General features: G+C 34.2%; 1 protein-coding gene across 4 annotated transcripts in view; it reads right to left on the reverse strand.

Moving 5' to 3' along the window:
• Positions 1 to 5,824: 5,824 nt before the first annotated feature.
• Plc21C (Phospholipase C at 21C) overlaps positions 5,825 to 15,583 on the reverse strand; it is a 244,036-nt gene continuing 234,277 nt past the window's right edge. For 3 of the 4 annotated variants that reach the window (XM_089848920.1, XM_089848763.1, XM_089848839.1), the window contains exons 20-29: positions 15,409 to 15,545; positions 15,131 to 15,347; positions 15,002 to 15,070; positions 14,607 to 14,850; positions 13,972 to 14,134; positions 13,841 to 13,917; positions 13,615 to 13,768; positions 13,189 to 13,275; positions 12,513 to 12,755; positions 5,825 to 11,545 (exon numbers count right to left, since the gene is read on the reverse strand). In XM_089848920.1, coding sequence (XP_089705046.1) covers positions 12,624 to 12,755; positions 13,189 to 13,275; positions 13,615 to 13,768; positions 13,841 to 13,917; positions 13,972 to 14,134; positions 14,607 to 14,850; positions 15,002 to 15,070; positions 15,131 to 15,347; positions 15,409 to 15,545 — 1,280 coding nt within the window. In that variant the 3' untranslated portion in view covers positions 5,825 to 11,545; positions 12,513 to 12,623. Of the gene's footprint in view, positions 12,471 to 12,512; positions 12,756 to 13,188; positions 13,276 to 13,614; positions 13,769 to 13,840; positions 13,918 to 13,971; positions 14,135 to 14,606; positions 14,851 to 15,001; positions 15,071 to 15,130; positions 15,348 to 15,408; positions 15,546 to 15,583 lie in introns of all 4 variants that reach the window. The other variant, XM_089848994.1, reaches the window with a different exon arrangement.

Consider the following 15,583-nt stretch of genomic DNA (forward strand, 5'->3'; position numbering starts at 1 on the left):
GACCATTATTTGTTTTAGAGAAGCTACCAAATTCGCATTTAAAAAGTAAAGCACATTAAATTCGATTGACCTTTACTCAAGCTTAAGTAGTGAAATTAAAAAACAAATTACGCTGCGTTGGATAAAACAATCGGAATGTTTTTTTAAGAATCACAACTACTTAAGCTTGAGTAAAGGAAAATCGAATTTAATGTGCTTTACTTTTTAAATGCGAATTTGGTAGCTTCTCTAAAACAAATAATGGTCTACTTCACGAATGCAGAGTATTCAGATATGCATCTGATGTACGGATTGGCTCAAGGCAATGGGGTTGAAGCTCGGCGCTTGTACCAGGAGCACTTTCCAGAACGACAAGTTCCGAATCGGCAAACGTTTAGTGCTGTTGACAGACGTTTGAGAGAAACCGGTAAGCTACAACCGTCAGGCCCTGAAGTTCGCCCGCAGATTGTACCCGAGGACATTGAAGACAATGTACTAACTATTTTTGAGGAAGATCCTACAACCAGCACCAGGATCATTGGCCGCCAATTAGGTGTAAATCATGTACTCGTTTGGAAAATCCTTCGTGGACACCAGTTCCACCCATACCATTTACAAAAAGTGCAAGCTTTAAACGAAGGTGACTGTCCAAGAAGAGTAGCTTTCTGCCAGTGGTTTTTGGCACAAGTAATAGACTTGGACTTTCCACGTATTTTGCTGGTCTCTGACGAAGCCAATTTTTCGCGTGGCGGTGTAATTAATTTGCACAACCAGCACGAGTGGAGCCAAAGAAACCCACACGCGACACGCGTAAGGGCACATCAGGTGCAGTTTAGTTTGAACGTGTGGTGCGGAATTGTAGGCGATTGGTTAATTGGACCCTTTTTTATGCAACCAAGGTTAAATGGGGAGGCATACTTGAGATTTTTGCAGGACAATTTACCAGACCTTCTCGAAGACGTACCGTTGGACCTCCGACAAAGAATGTGGTTCATGCACGATGGGGCACCGCCACACTTTAGCCTTCGAGTAAGACAGCATCTTGATGTCGAATTCCCTTTGAGGTGGATAGGTCGAGGCGGAGCTATTGATTGGCCAGCAAGATCGCCGGATCTCAACCCATGTGATTTTTTCCTGTGGGGCCATTTGAAAGACTTGGTGTACCGTAGTGAAGTTCGAGATGTCCAGGACTTAAGACCAAGAATAATTGATGGGTGTGATAACATCCGCAACACGCCAGGAATCTTCGAACGTGTTCGCGAGTCGTTTAAAAGACGCGCGCAAGTTTGCTTAAACGTTGAAGGAGGTCATTTTCAGAGCTGTGCTAATTAATTAGTTAGCTAATTTAATTTCTAATTAATTAGCAACATTTACTAATTGAAAATGGTAATTGAATTTTAATTACCTTAGTGCTAATTGAGAAGTAATTCTAATTAATTAGTATGATTCGGAAAGGTAATTATCTAATTAAAATTTAATTAGATTTAGGATTAACTAATTAGCCAATTGGATTTTCAATTAATCTTTTACGCCAATTTGTTGTAAGAAAATCGAGGAAATAACTCATGATTCATCTATTTGAATAAGAAAAAGCCTTCTTATATCAATGAGGAAGCCTTAGTGCTACTCTAAATTTTTCAGCTCCTCAAATATGAGAGAATACTAGTACTAATAGAATATTTCGTAGTTCGCAACTGCCGCATTTCGAAATTTCGACTGCTTTACCTACTCGAATTAAAAGCAGTGCGCATGTATTTACTACTCAGGAGTCCATTATAGGAACTGTGGCAAGAAAATGAAGAAATGAGACAAATTTTAACATGACGGAAGGCTCGAGGCTTGTCTCATTTTTCGAGAATAATTCTTGGCTTCCGTACCCGTTTTTCAATGGCATTGAAAGATTAAACTTTGCATTACCAAAGTACTAAATCCATGGGCACTTTAAACTTTTACGTTTACTTATGGTCTCTTTTTTACCTTAATTAGAAAATAGTTATTCTAATTAATTAGTTTGATAAATAAATGTCTAATTTCTAATTGAATTGAATTAGTTTCTATGTCTAATTGCTAATTGGTATTTAATTAGTTCATAAATATTTCCCTAATTGCTAATTTTCTAATTAATTAGTTCAAAAATATTTCCCAAATTGCTAATTCTAATTCAATTAGTTGTCAGCTAATTAGCACAGCTCTGGTCACTCATTTTGAACAATTTTTGTAAATGCTGATGTTTTGTAACCGAAGGAACATAAAACAAAAAGTCTAATTAAACAAGTAACTGGCGTTTAAGGTGCAATAAATTTGTTTGGGATTAATATTTTTGTAAAAACGTTATTAATACGAGAACGAATAATGTTAGCGGCCCTTTAAACCACTTCACTAGCTGTTAATTTCTTCGTACATAAGCTTATGGTAAATTAGAAAACAATTTGTCCAAAGGCATAATACCAGTTCCACATATCGGCAAAATTCCATTGTTTTAAGGCCAACTTTGGAGAGTACATAACTCTGAAACGGGGGGCTTTCACCCAAAAGTTCATAGAACATTTTTGACTTCTTTTGACCCGATGAACACGCCTGTTAATTTGTGCCAGACTTCTCCGAAACACCCTGTATATAATCGTTCTGTAATCAAAACATTCCACCGATTTCATGTAAACGTAGAAAATTGAGTTACATGCGATATACCGTTATAAAGCTACACTTACCAAAACTAAGAGTCGTTACAAAGGCGGTTGACTAGGTTTTAGAAAAGGTCTGTTTGATATAGTTTTAGAAATGGTCTTTTTGAGATAGTTTTAGAAAAGGTCTTTTTGATATGGTTTTAGAAAAGGTCTTTTTGATATGGTTTTAGAAAAGGTCTTTTGGACATAGTTTTAGAAAAGATATTTTTGACATAGTTTATACAAGTGTTATCTTTCATGAGAATATTTTCATTTACATCGCTGGTCGACCATCTATTGTAAGGTCACGTTTCCCTCGCTATATAATCTATCTTACCAGAAGGGAGATGAGACTAGAAGTACTGAGCTAACCAAATTCTTCACTTGGCGAAAGTGAATATTCTTGATAACACACCAACTGTTTGCCCTCTGGTAGCGGTTTCTGAATTTTCCCTCCAAAACGTGAGACGCTCGCGGTGGTAGACGGCCGAACTAGAATCAAGCACCCGCGTCCGTGTTCCTCGGCTTTAGGTTGATCTATTACCAATGCTAGAGCTCTTTACTTCTAGTCTCATCCTACTTCTGATCTTACTTACTGATAACACTCAAGAAAATGATATTTTATTATGAAAACGGTAATTCAATGGTAATCAAATTTATCCATTTCGCAGGTCTGGCTTGTACTACTAATGTTATTACTGCTTTCTATAATTACTTACATCTCGATGGCATTCATTTCAACTAGAAGACCGAGCTTGTCAAGAATTGCGAAAGAAGCGTTTATGTCGTTTTTAGCGCCTTTAGCCAATACCTGTGAGTCATAACGTTGTTTCTCGTTATCATTGGGATTCCAATACGCATTATTCAATTCGTTGCCAAAATCAAAAATTATTTTTCAATTAATCTAACGTTATGGGTTTGCTAATTATGGAAACGAAGGATTTTGTTTATGACATTTTTAATGAATTAAATTATCAAACCAAAAAAATATATTGACAAAACTTATACGTGTGAATATTTTTTAGATAATACCGAGTCAGAGTCTCAAGGAACTTTGAGCCAAAGCATCCTTCTAACATTTTGGAAGTTTGCTTCTCGTATAATGTGCTTGGCACTATCAGCTGTATTGCTAATGTTTTTGATCGTCTCGAAACCAGAAGATTTCATGAAATCCTTCGAAGACTTTGTCAAGTTTCCTAATTCTATACCGCAATTAATAATGGGTGACAGCACTAACAACTTGCTTGAGGTAAGTTGTTTTTGTGTTCTGCTAGCCTGATAATTAGAAACCATGATTTTAAATACTTGCAGACAAAACCTTGAATTATTTTTTTTTGTATTTCTACTTAGTACAGCATCGCCCCTGCGGCTAAGCTAATATGGGAGCGTTGTCAGTCCATCCCAAAGGAATGTATGCTAACGGCGGACTTGTACACTAATTCCGACGAATTTTTTATGAAAATTTTATTGCAAAAGGAATACTTTTTTGTGGCAGACTACACGGCCACCAAAGCTGAACTTACTAAAAGATACAAATCTAATCTACCGTGCGGATTTCATTTAACCCCACTACCTGAATATGGAAGCCGTATGGCGTTGGCTGTTAGTAAATATATGTCGAAGAAAACAAAGGAAAACATCAACATTTTGTAAGTAGACAGTCCCGATCAAAATGGGCACTATTTGGTTTATATAGCTCATAGAAAGGCTTTTTGGAAAGCATAGAATCTCTTGAATAAGAAGCAAATGTGACTGTTTTTGTATCATAACGTTGTGTATAAAGTAACAAGAACATCCAACAGACTTGAATCGTATTGAAGAGACTATATCCTTTCAAACAATCCTTCAATCGTCTTTCTATGTGCTATAGAAACCTAAAGTTGCCTATTAAAAAGTGCACCGAAACTTCTGATCTCGTCTGTACCTTAAATGATTCGTTTAACAGTTTAACATGTGTACCTTATTCATGGTAAAAAATCAAACAGTTGAACGTTTAAAATTTTTCAAATTTGATAGCTGATTGCCACACACACACTTATAGTCTCCTACAGTTTCCAGTCAACTTTCTTTCTTGTTGTCGAAAGAAAGAGCAGGTATAAAGAGCGGTCTACCCTCCGGTGAAAGGAGTTTACAGATTGGCCTATGTTTTGCCCCCAAATGGGACGATTTTACTGGTTAAAAGGTACCTCAACAACCGTGCCACAGGTCCAGTTTATTTAAATTTCTTACTTCCCAAGACTCTTTGTTCTTTCCTTTCGAAAGTTCAATAGATTTTATACACCTTATTTTATCCCAATGAAATTGAACTGATATTCTATTTCTTAGAGAAATATATAGACACAAAAATTTGAAAGCTAGTTGTTTTTCTCAAAGACAAAATACCTTGTAGCCCTAAAATCGGTGCAATTGTATTTTGCATAGATAGTATAGAATGATCCATTGTTTAAGCAAAGTCTCAAGTAAAAATTAACCTTTATATGACGTAGTGAAGTATCGGTTTAGTTTCGACAGATGGCGTAGCGTGCAAAAGATAGAAAACAGTCGGAGTGTTCGGATGGGGGACGTTTCCAACTGACAAAATAGGTTTAAATTTTAACCCAACGTTTTGATGGTAGATTGTCTATTTAACACGCAGCCATAACTTGGAGAGACACTCTTCAAAAATTTATAAAAAAAATTATTATTACAGGTTACTTCATTATGTTGAGAATGGTCTTATCAATCACTATATACAGAAAAGCTGCGAAGAATATTTCCTCTGCATCCAGCAATTAGAATCAGGAGAAGTTAAGCAAATCAAATTGATGGACCTGGTTGGAATATTCATCATTTACTTGTGCGGAATAAGCATAGTCTTCATATTCACATTGAGCCAATATATTTTACAACATAGAGTTTGAAACGAGATGGGCCGGGATTATTACAAAATCCAACATTCTGCATTCGGATGTATGGGATTATTACAAAATCCAACATTCTGTATTGGGTTTAATGGAATTATAACAAAATCCAATTAATTCGAAATCCGCTATTCTTCTAGTTTCGAAAACACGCATTTCGCTTGAATGGGATTTCTGTCCAATGGAAATTAGGATTCTTGTAAATTCTTTGCTGGGCAGTGTCCAAGAAATCTAAATTGGAAAGAACTTCAAGACTAATTAATTGAATAATTTATGGATTCGTTTAATTAACTTAGGACATTTTTGACATGTTTATTTATAATTATATACAACACATATTTCGTTTAATTTTTGTTGAAATCTTTTCTTCGTACTACTATTATTATTATGTCACATTATACGCCATTTTAGACAAAGGCCTACAATGCAAATGGCTTAACTTTATATTCTCTTTCTCTCTTTCTCTTTCGACATTGTGTGCATAGTTTCAAACGAAAAAACAAATACTATATTTTGTTTCACGTAATATACCGTACCAGTTTTAGTTTTACTAAGAATACATTATCTAAAAAATTTGGTAAAAATGTCTTTTCTTTTAATATTTTTGCTTAGGGGGATTCTTAGGATTATCTTTAGGTATGTTTCGTATTTAGGTCATCTTTTACTAATAACTATCGAGCTGTAATACATGGTCCTTAATTTTTCTCATCAAGGAGATTAAATAAACTAAATTAACAACTTCTGTTGAGAAAGTGAAATTCGGAGATAGATTGAAAATTACGGTAACTGCAAAATTCTGTTAATTTGCGGCAAAGCACTTTGTCAAGAACCTTTACGAGCACAGTGTCTTGTATGCCAAGAACTATGCAAGCAGGGTTGGCAAAATACGCTATTTATAAAAATAAAAGCAACAATTGGGTGCATAACATCTTTTACGCTAAAATAAATACGTTGCTGACAATTGAAATTGGATTTCTTTTTTAACAAACCGGTTTTATGTTTCTCTCCGCGGTTTAAAAGCAGTCTGGCGGTTTCCTGCCAACCCTATTTGCATCCCGATTCGAAGCCACTGCGTAAATGTTCAACAATGCTGTTGTTGATTTTAAGCCAAATTTCGGTGATAGTTATCCGTAAAATTCCATCTACCTTACGCAAGGTGTTTCTATTTAATCTCCAGGCTGATCAAAATTAAAGATATGGTATTTATATTGGTTATATACATTTCGCGTTAAGGACACATTGAATGACGTTCATAAGCGTGCGTATTCTTTAGGGTATCAACAATTTGGGCAAAATATTCTACTGCTCTTAGAAATTATCGTTTTACAAACGAAGCTATTTTATTTACAAAAGAAGACAGTCTTTTGGAAATAATTATGGAGGGGAATGTTTTTAAAGTTTTTAACAATATAAATTATAATACTTCTTAAAATTGAATTACCTAAACGTCGGAAGTCTTTTTTTGGGGGTTGTTTGTTTTGAAAATGTTTCTTCGTATACAACTAAGCACATATCTAGTTTACAGTTTATAGATACGATATTTACTAAATTTGCTGTTACGGTAATTCTTTATAATTAACTAGATTCGTGCTCTCTCGTTAATGCGTTACGATTTTCTAAATTATTTATTTATTTCACGTTATTTAATTTTAAAACTAATTAACACGAATTAGGTGGGTTGGTTTTACAATGTCTTATTTAAGAACGGTGTTAAGGTGGTTTTTCCATCCATAGACAACTATAATTTTTTCTTTAAACATCAAAAAATGTGTGATACATCTATACTAAGCGAAATTTCAATAAAATATTTGCGTAGTAACCGAATCAACTTAAAATTTTGTACTTCCAGAACTCCACTAATTTCCCCTTTAATAATCTATAATTTTGCTCGGCTCAGAGTGAAATCAAAAGCCACATTAGATGATAAAATAATGAAAGCTGTTAAATCTCATTATATAACTTAGAGTTCGGTTTGATAATGGCGGAATTTTCAATATCTGTCCTTCAACAATTCCTTCAATGGCATTGATCTTAAAATCTTCTTGCAGAGTTCCTAATATTTATGTTTCAACTTCATATTTCAAGTGACTGAAAATTATTTTGCTTGTACAAAATACGGACCCAATCTTCTTATCCCTTCCTCAAATTAACACAACGTGGGTTTTGTTTTAACCCCCGGGCCAAGCAAAATGAAAGACCCTGTAGATTAGCCAATTTGGATATCGTATTTAAGAACACATTTTCGAGGTAACTACAGATTCATAAAGATTGCAATTAGAGTTTTAAAATGAGATCAAAATCGTCTACCAAATCCAAACGAATGATCTACAAGTTGTAACTCTCAGCCTTCGGAGGAAGGCCACTTTCACTAATTCTCGTGTAAACACGCTGTGTTAAGCTGACCAATCGCGTATCATTTTGTGGCGAAATTCAAGGCTTTTTCGATACCATCAACTTCAACAATTTTGAGCATCAATAACAATGATTGCCAGACATGTACAGTGCTTGATAGCAATTTCGAACTATAGCCAATCAGAGAGCATCTGATCACGTGTCTTGAGACTGACAACACAACATAGCGCACCTCAAAGAATAAGAACCCTGTCGCTGTACAAAACAAATATAAGAGAGCTAAACAAACAGTGCCAATATATAACACATATGTCGTGAATTCGAAGGATTGACATTCGATAAAAACATTGATACAGGTTTGGTCAGCTAAACGAAAAAAATTTTCCCATTTAATTCCATACCTTTGGTCTCAGTTTGAAAGTCTAATTTACCATCTAAGAAAAACTGTGGTTACCAAAATTGTTCTTAAAATGTAATACTCTTAATTTTGAGTTTTTGACCAAAAACTGCTTAATTTTTATACAAGAGTATTTTTAAATCATATTTTTTCTCGTTCTATGTAATGAAACAACCTTTATACATGAGCAAATAGCGTTTTTCTCAATGAAGTTTATTTATTTTTTTCAGCGTGGCTTTAAAAAGTAAAAAACTTCTAATTTTTATATATATTAAATATATATAAACCACTTAGTTTTTAATATATCCGTGTTTTTTAAACTTGTATTAAATTTTTTATAGTTATCACAACGATGTATGTTTTTACGTAAACCTAATAATCACGTTTTAACCATAGTTTTTAAATACCTTCTTTGTGTTTAGATGCCATTTCAAAATTAACCAAATATAAATCAATTAAAAAATATTTTATAAGAAAACCATTTAGATATTTTTGATAGCAAAAATATGGCTCATAAATTATTCAGTTAAAAATTAAAACTCGTTATTTAAAATCATGTTCATTTCTTGGATTGAAAATGATCGCGTTTCCAGGGTTCCTTGAAGTGAGGAAACGGTGTCATATTAATTAATTTAAAAAAACTTCAACTAAACAAAAAGCACTTTGAACCCAATCTGTTAAGCAAAATCATCCAATGTTTAACCATAACTTCAAGGAACTCTCAAATATACCATCATGGAAGACATAATAATGAGTAGGAAAGAAGACCGTTTATCTAACCACAGTTAGGAGGCTTTAGGACTTCAATACTGGTAATCATTCTAAAACCTTGTAGAACGAACCAGGCCCGCCTTTTCTTCTCATTATTATTTTTTCCTCAATCAAAATATGATCGTCAACATTCCATTAGTTTACAATTTTTAAATCCCAATATAATTTGTAACGAAAATCTTTTATAATTTAGACTAAAATACCCAGATTTATCTTACAAACTTAATAACTTTCGGATTAAGATAGAAATAAAAAAAAAACTAAATAATAATAATAATAAAAAAAAATTAAATAAATATAGGTGTTTTAACGTTGGAAGACAAGCGGTTCACCATTGTAATTATAACTCGCAAACCCAATATGTTTCATTCATTTTCATAAACCAATGCAATTTTAACTATCCATAAACCTAAAATCTAATCTAACTTAAAATTAATTATTTTGGGAATGTACCATGAAAATGGATCGCGGATAGGCAAAAAAAAATTAACAATTGTAAGAAATCAAAACTCGGCTATCTTATAATTCAGTCCCAGTAATCCAGTGTAAATTCACAACATAATATAAAAAACAAGTTCACTTTAAATCTACGAACAATGAATGGCTCGTGTGACTCATTTCTCAATATATTAGTGAAAATAAAATATGAAAATTTTCACTTGGCACCAACGTCAAAAATTACAACGATTCACGTAATCATGTTTGTTTGTTTGGTTTTGTCGTTAGTATTTTCTTAAATTTAAATATATTTGTCCCATTAATTTTGCCCTACCCTTTCCCTAAAAACATTGAAAAAATTTACAATAGCCTATACAGTATGACAATGTACATTCAATAATTTCATTTTTTCTTTTCTTACAAACTAAAAATACTAACACGTAAGTGAGCAACATCGTGAAAAGGAAGCAAAGACGTTTCTTTCTTCGCATATTTTAATGGGCCGGGAAAGTTTTCTTCTAATATCTATTCGCTTTATTAAAAACGGGGGAGACAAGCGGGGCAAATAGTTTATATCTCTATTTCTTATAATCATTTGAGACTTTTGTTTTGCGTAGAAACCATTTATGGCTGTTTTTACGTCACGTGGCTAAATCTAAATATCCTCGATTTTGCACAATTTGAGACACAATCATTCGGTTCGGTTTTTAGTTTTGCCTAAAGAAAAATATAGATTGCTTCATCCTGACAATGCAGACCCAAAGTGAAAAGTTTCTATAGTTTGCTTAAAAGGAGTACCCAAGTTGTTTTAAAAATCACTGCGATGCCAAATTTATTTCTTTGCACCAAGGGACGAATCACTCCATAACCGCTTTGCTTTCACTGCGTTAAAGTGATTACGCATAAGCTTTAGAAGTCCTGCTCTTGACACTGCTGAATGGATTACGCGTAATCGCTGTACTGGGAATACAAGAGTGATTAGCCCCTCTCCTTACGCTGATTTCTGCGTACTTAAGGTCGTAATAAGTTATTTAATAATATCGTACGTAAAATAATAACAATAAATGTTACACTTCACTTTGCTGTAATGCTATATTTGTTTAGGAAGGATTGTAATAATTTATAAGCAAGAAAAGAAATCCTTGAAATTAACAGAAATTTGTAATTTTACCTATTTCAGTTTTTATAATATGACGGTGTAACATTTGTGGGTATTATAAATACTAGGCCTACATGTCATGAACCAAATATTCTTCAACTTGGCGAATGCAGTTTGGTAAAATTGAGTAACTTAACCGATTACCTACTTTTAAGGAAAACAGACAAGACATCAGTCTACGAATAAGAGTAGATGTAGGAATTAACGGACATCAATAAAATAGCAACACTAACGAGTACTTTGATCGGCATTGCCAGGATTGTATCAATAACTTGCATAACTATCGCAACTAGAAGCGTGTAACATTTTCGTCCAACGCATTTAAAAGTATAAAAATTATGTAGTTTTGCCATTCTTTAATATGATTAATATCGCGACTAAATTAAAATTAGGGGTCAGAGAAAGGTAGATTACGATGAACTTAAGTTTCTGGAATGAAAAACTTCAAATGGATTTTTTTGAATTTGGTTCAACAATCAAGTTTTTCGAAACGAAACAAATGAGGAACGCGCTTTTGTCCAGCATTTATCCCTAATGCCTCTGTTGAATTAAAAAAACGTGGCATTTTCGGCAATAGATTATACCGATATCTTGTGTTTGAAGTTTGTGTTCTTTCGTTTTCTGTTTCATTTCGTAGCCTGTGGCACCCAAGTTTCGGACTCGCAGCACCATTTTTTATTTATTTTTAAAAAGTTCTTGTTTTATTGTTACACTTGTTGCGTTGAACAAAATTTACTATACGTTTTGTTGCTTCCATATATGTTTATCGTTGTTTCTTTTGTTATTATACGTTTATTCTGTTTGATTACGCAAAAAACTGATGCAGCCTCGAAGTGCCGCATACATATGGAAATACTGTATTTTCAAAGTTGCTTTTTTTAGCTCTCTAGATTGCATACCACATTCGTTGGTTTAAAATAGAATGAAAAATACATTAGAGTTCATGGGGAATAATTTTGCCTAGCTTTATCATCCGTATATTACTCTGTTAATGTTATTTCTGTCACAACAACTCATATTACCGAAATAATTGCAAGTAAGTCTATTAGTAAATGTTATCAAATGCAAATAGAAACAACAAAATATTAGAGAGAAAGCGAGATATTCAGTTGTAAATGTCATACTGGGCACTATGAAGGCTTTCATCCTCCCCAGTACTTCACTTTCTTTTAGCTCCATTTGCTTTTGATGCTATTTTCTAGCTCGCTTGATGTAATGGGAACAGCTGGGGCGTATTAATACAAATTGCTGAAAAATATCGCATCAAAGAAAGTTGGCTAATCTAGGGAGCCTGAACATGAAAATAACGATAATAACATTACCAAAGCGGAAACTATAACGGATAATAAAGCCTCAACTATGAAAATGTACAGATTTTATAGGCGTAATTGGCAATAACAATTGTTAAAATTGGTTATTGTCTACTTGCTACGCGTTCAGAAATGGGGTTTTGCAAAAAACTTGAAAGAAATGAATTCACAACGACAAATTCGAGTGTATCTTTTCGTTACACTAAAGAAAATAACTATTTGCATAGCCCTACTGCCCTAGTTAATAATCTGAATTTTTACTAATTGAAAAGTTAGTAATATAGTGCTAAGCTAATCCATTACGAAAATAATCTGATTGGTCACTAGATCTTACTTAGATATTACTATTAATCAAGGCCGGATCAAGAAAATTGTTCGTAATTAAAAAAGGTCAGCCAAATGCGATCTTCAATCATGACTTTTTTGATCAAAAGAAAGGGTTTCTTCTGATCCAGTTTTTCTCAATTCTCCATTTTCGTAAGGATTGTTACAAATACCGTGCTATAAAATATGGACGAAAAAAGTATCAGTATATTTCGTTACCTGATTTAAGAGCTCCAGCAGATGCTGCAAAATATTTTGGCGCATATGAAAAACCCATGAAAGTGAGATGGATATTTTTTACGAGAGAAAATAGACGAGGGGGAGTTGTTGTTAAAGTTCCGTACTCTCGGGGATATTAGGTTCGCAGCTGGAAGTGATGGGGTTGGGATTACACTGAGATTCGTACTGATCTTTCGCTTCTTGGCATAGTTCATCATATTCATCGATGATCTTTTTATTAGCCTTTATGGTCGTTTCGTTAAGGTTCGCAACAGGGATCCAACAAAGAATGGGGAAAAGAGACAAAAATGATGCACAATAAGCGTGAGTAAGCGAGGAGGAGATGAAAACAAGCAAATTTAGAGGGTAGGGTCACGCTATCAATTTTCTTTAATTCGAATGAACATATAATTGAATTAGAATTTAAAATTCGAATCATTCTGGAAAAAAACCAATGGACGACTTTTCGCTGCCTAACGCGTAGGTTTCAGTAAGTTAATTGCTCGTTCCCAGTTAATGCGTCAGACTCATTAATTGTTAAGCCTAACAATTGTAATACAACTTAAAGGATTTTCCACAGTCTGCTTCACATTACTTATGCCAGTAATTGATTTAATTGCTCTTTCGATTGAAATAATAGTGTGACCTTATCCTTTCATAAAAATACATCACTCACTTCTTGCCTCTCTTCATCAAATCGTTTCCGAACTTCCGCGTGTTGTTTCTCCAGCTCCACTATCTTTTTATCCAACAACGTATTTATCTATAAAATTTAGACCCTATATTAATTCTCGTTTTTACTATTATTACCAACATCTATTATTTGTATCGAAATATAGATGCAAACCAAAATTTGGCACTTTGAAATATTCTTTTACATATTTTTAAAAAGTAATTAAGCTTCTTAGTGGAATTTAACTCTGCACCAAATTTTAACTTGCACCTAAAGTCGTTGACCATAATTTTAATACGAAGTATCACTAGATTTAAACAGATTAATTTCAATTCCTAATTCAAATCTTCCGAGATAAAATTAATGAACAGCGTTATAAATATTAAAGGATGGTGAATTCACCGCGTTATAAAAGCAAATATGACTTACTTTTTGTCTCTCAGCTACAGCTTGATCAATTAGTTTCTGATTAAGTTCACGTTTAACCCGGTCCATTTCACTCTTATCTTTATGCTTTTTACTTAAATTTCGCATATCTTCTTTCGTCTGCGCTTCAAGCCTTTTCATAAGCTCGGACGCTTCTCTAAACACGAGTATCAGTCACCGTTAGAGAAGACAACTCATTTTCACAAAATTCATTGCAATCTTTAATTACCTCGTTGCCAAATTTTTAAGACATTCAATTTGCGCCGTTTGAGATAATTGCATTGCTTTTTCAATTGCGTTGTAAAGCTATAAAAGAACAACGTGAGTCTCCATTCAAAGTCAGCTGTCTTGATTACTTACGGGTTCTTGATACTTTTGCCGCAATTCCATTGCAGCGCGATATTGTTCTTGCGAAAGTGTGCAGAGGTTTTGCGAATGACTCTGGTTCAGTTCTTGCAATTTCGCTTGATGCTCGGCACTCATTAGCTGGATATCGACCTCGCTCCTTCTTTTTAACAATTGTCTGAAAAAGAATTTAGTTACGGTTGATTTATCGGGTATTTATTTTGCTGTGCTATGGTTGATCATAAACACTTTCTGAACAGCTGTGTAATTTGTCTGATAACATTCGTCCAACCTTCAATTTGAGGACACTCAAGCCCAGAAAACGAGCACAGTGTATCATAAGTCATTGTATAACTCGTGCATGACGATCTAATCTAACATTTGCGACCAAAAGTCGTAAAGTTTAACTTAAACTACTCTCTGACATTTCAATTTGAAATAGAACCGAAAAAATCAGTACATTGTCCACATTTACTAAATAATTAACCCGTCCTTAAGAAAAGTCATAAAGATCAAGATCATCGAAATTAATTTCGGCACTTGGTATCAGCCAAACTACACAATCGTACTTAAATGATTTTTTGATTCAACTCTCAAGCCCAACATATGGAATTTTTGAATAAATGGAAGCAACTATCATTGAAACTTACACTTCAGCGGCTGGTAATTTTTTGGCCAATTTACTCGTGGTCTTCACCAATTGCATCTGTTTACTTTCCCTGGCCTTGAGCAATTTCTCTTCTCGTTGTTGCTGCAGTTCTTTCTCCTTTTCCCGCACCTTTTCGTGCTTCTTCTGCAGCAATTGCAAATCTTTCTCCTGTTTGGCCAAAACCTTGAGTACGATTTTGTGCTCCCGAATTTTCTCCAACGATTCAGCCTTGATATCTGCAGCTTCTATAAACCCATAAATATCTCTGTCTGAGATTTTTCTTATCAATATTCAACCCATTTATATTTTACAAATTGAATCGTTTCGAAATCGATGTTCATAACATTGTAACTGCTCTAAAAACTCAACAGAAATACCCCGTAAATATTTACGAACCTAATAGCGAAGGCTGTCTCTCTTGCGAATTATCATCGGGAATACTTTTTATGGAAGTATTGTGTCCCTCTGTTAAAAATTTTGTTAGCTATTGCTTATAACAAACCGAAATTTCTCTTGGTTTCTTACTGCTAAGAGTATCTTGTCTGTTGAGCGTGTTGGGTAAGGGAGACGTGCTACCGGCCGTGGACGTTCTGTGCACGCTTCCGTTGACATTGCTAGAGCTGGGTTTTGAAGTGCCTCCTCCTCCCATTGAGGAGGACATTTTCGTAGTGTCCCCAGTATTGGAATCTCGAGAAATGTTTACGTGTGTTCCTCGATCTTCCGATTTCCTTCCTTCTCCAGGCTGGTTAATAAGGGTAACATTAAAACAACCAGTTGATTATCACGCAAAAATTACTGCTTACCTGAGACTGCCTTTTTACACGATTCTCGTTAGTTTTCTCCTCCAAATCTTCGTCGTCCGTCATCAACGCTAGCTGATGAGCGTGTTTTTCTACCACCGATTGATATGCGATAGGATTCGCTAACGCGTCGGCCAATTCTGTATTTAAACGCTTGTTTTAGAAATTAGATAACTTA

This window comes from Phalangium opilio, unplaced genomic scaffold (assembly GCF_054372755.1).
Source record: "Phalangium opilio isolate 3A_F unplaced genomic scaffold, DU_Popi_V2 ptg000002l_1, whole genome shotgun sequence".
Taxonomy (NCBI): Eukaryota; Metazoa; Arthropoda; class Arachnida; order Opiliones; family Phalangiidae; genus Phalangium; species Phalangium opilio.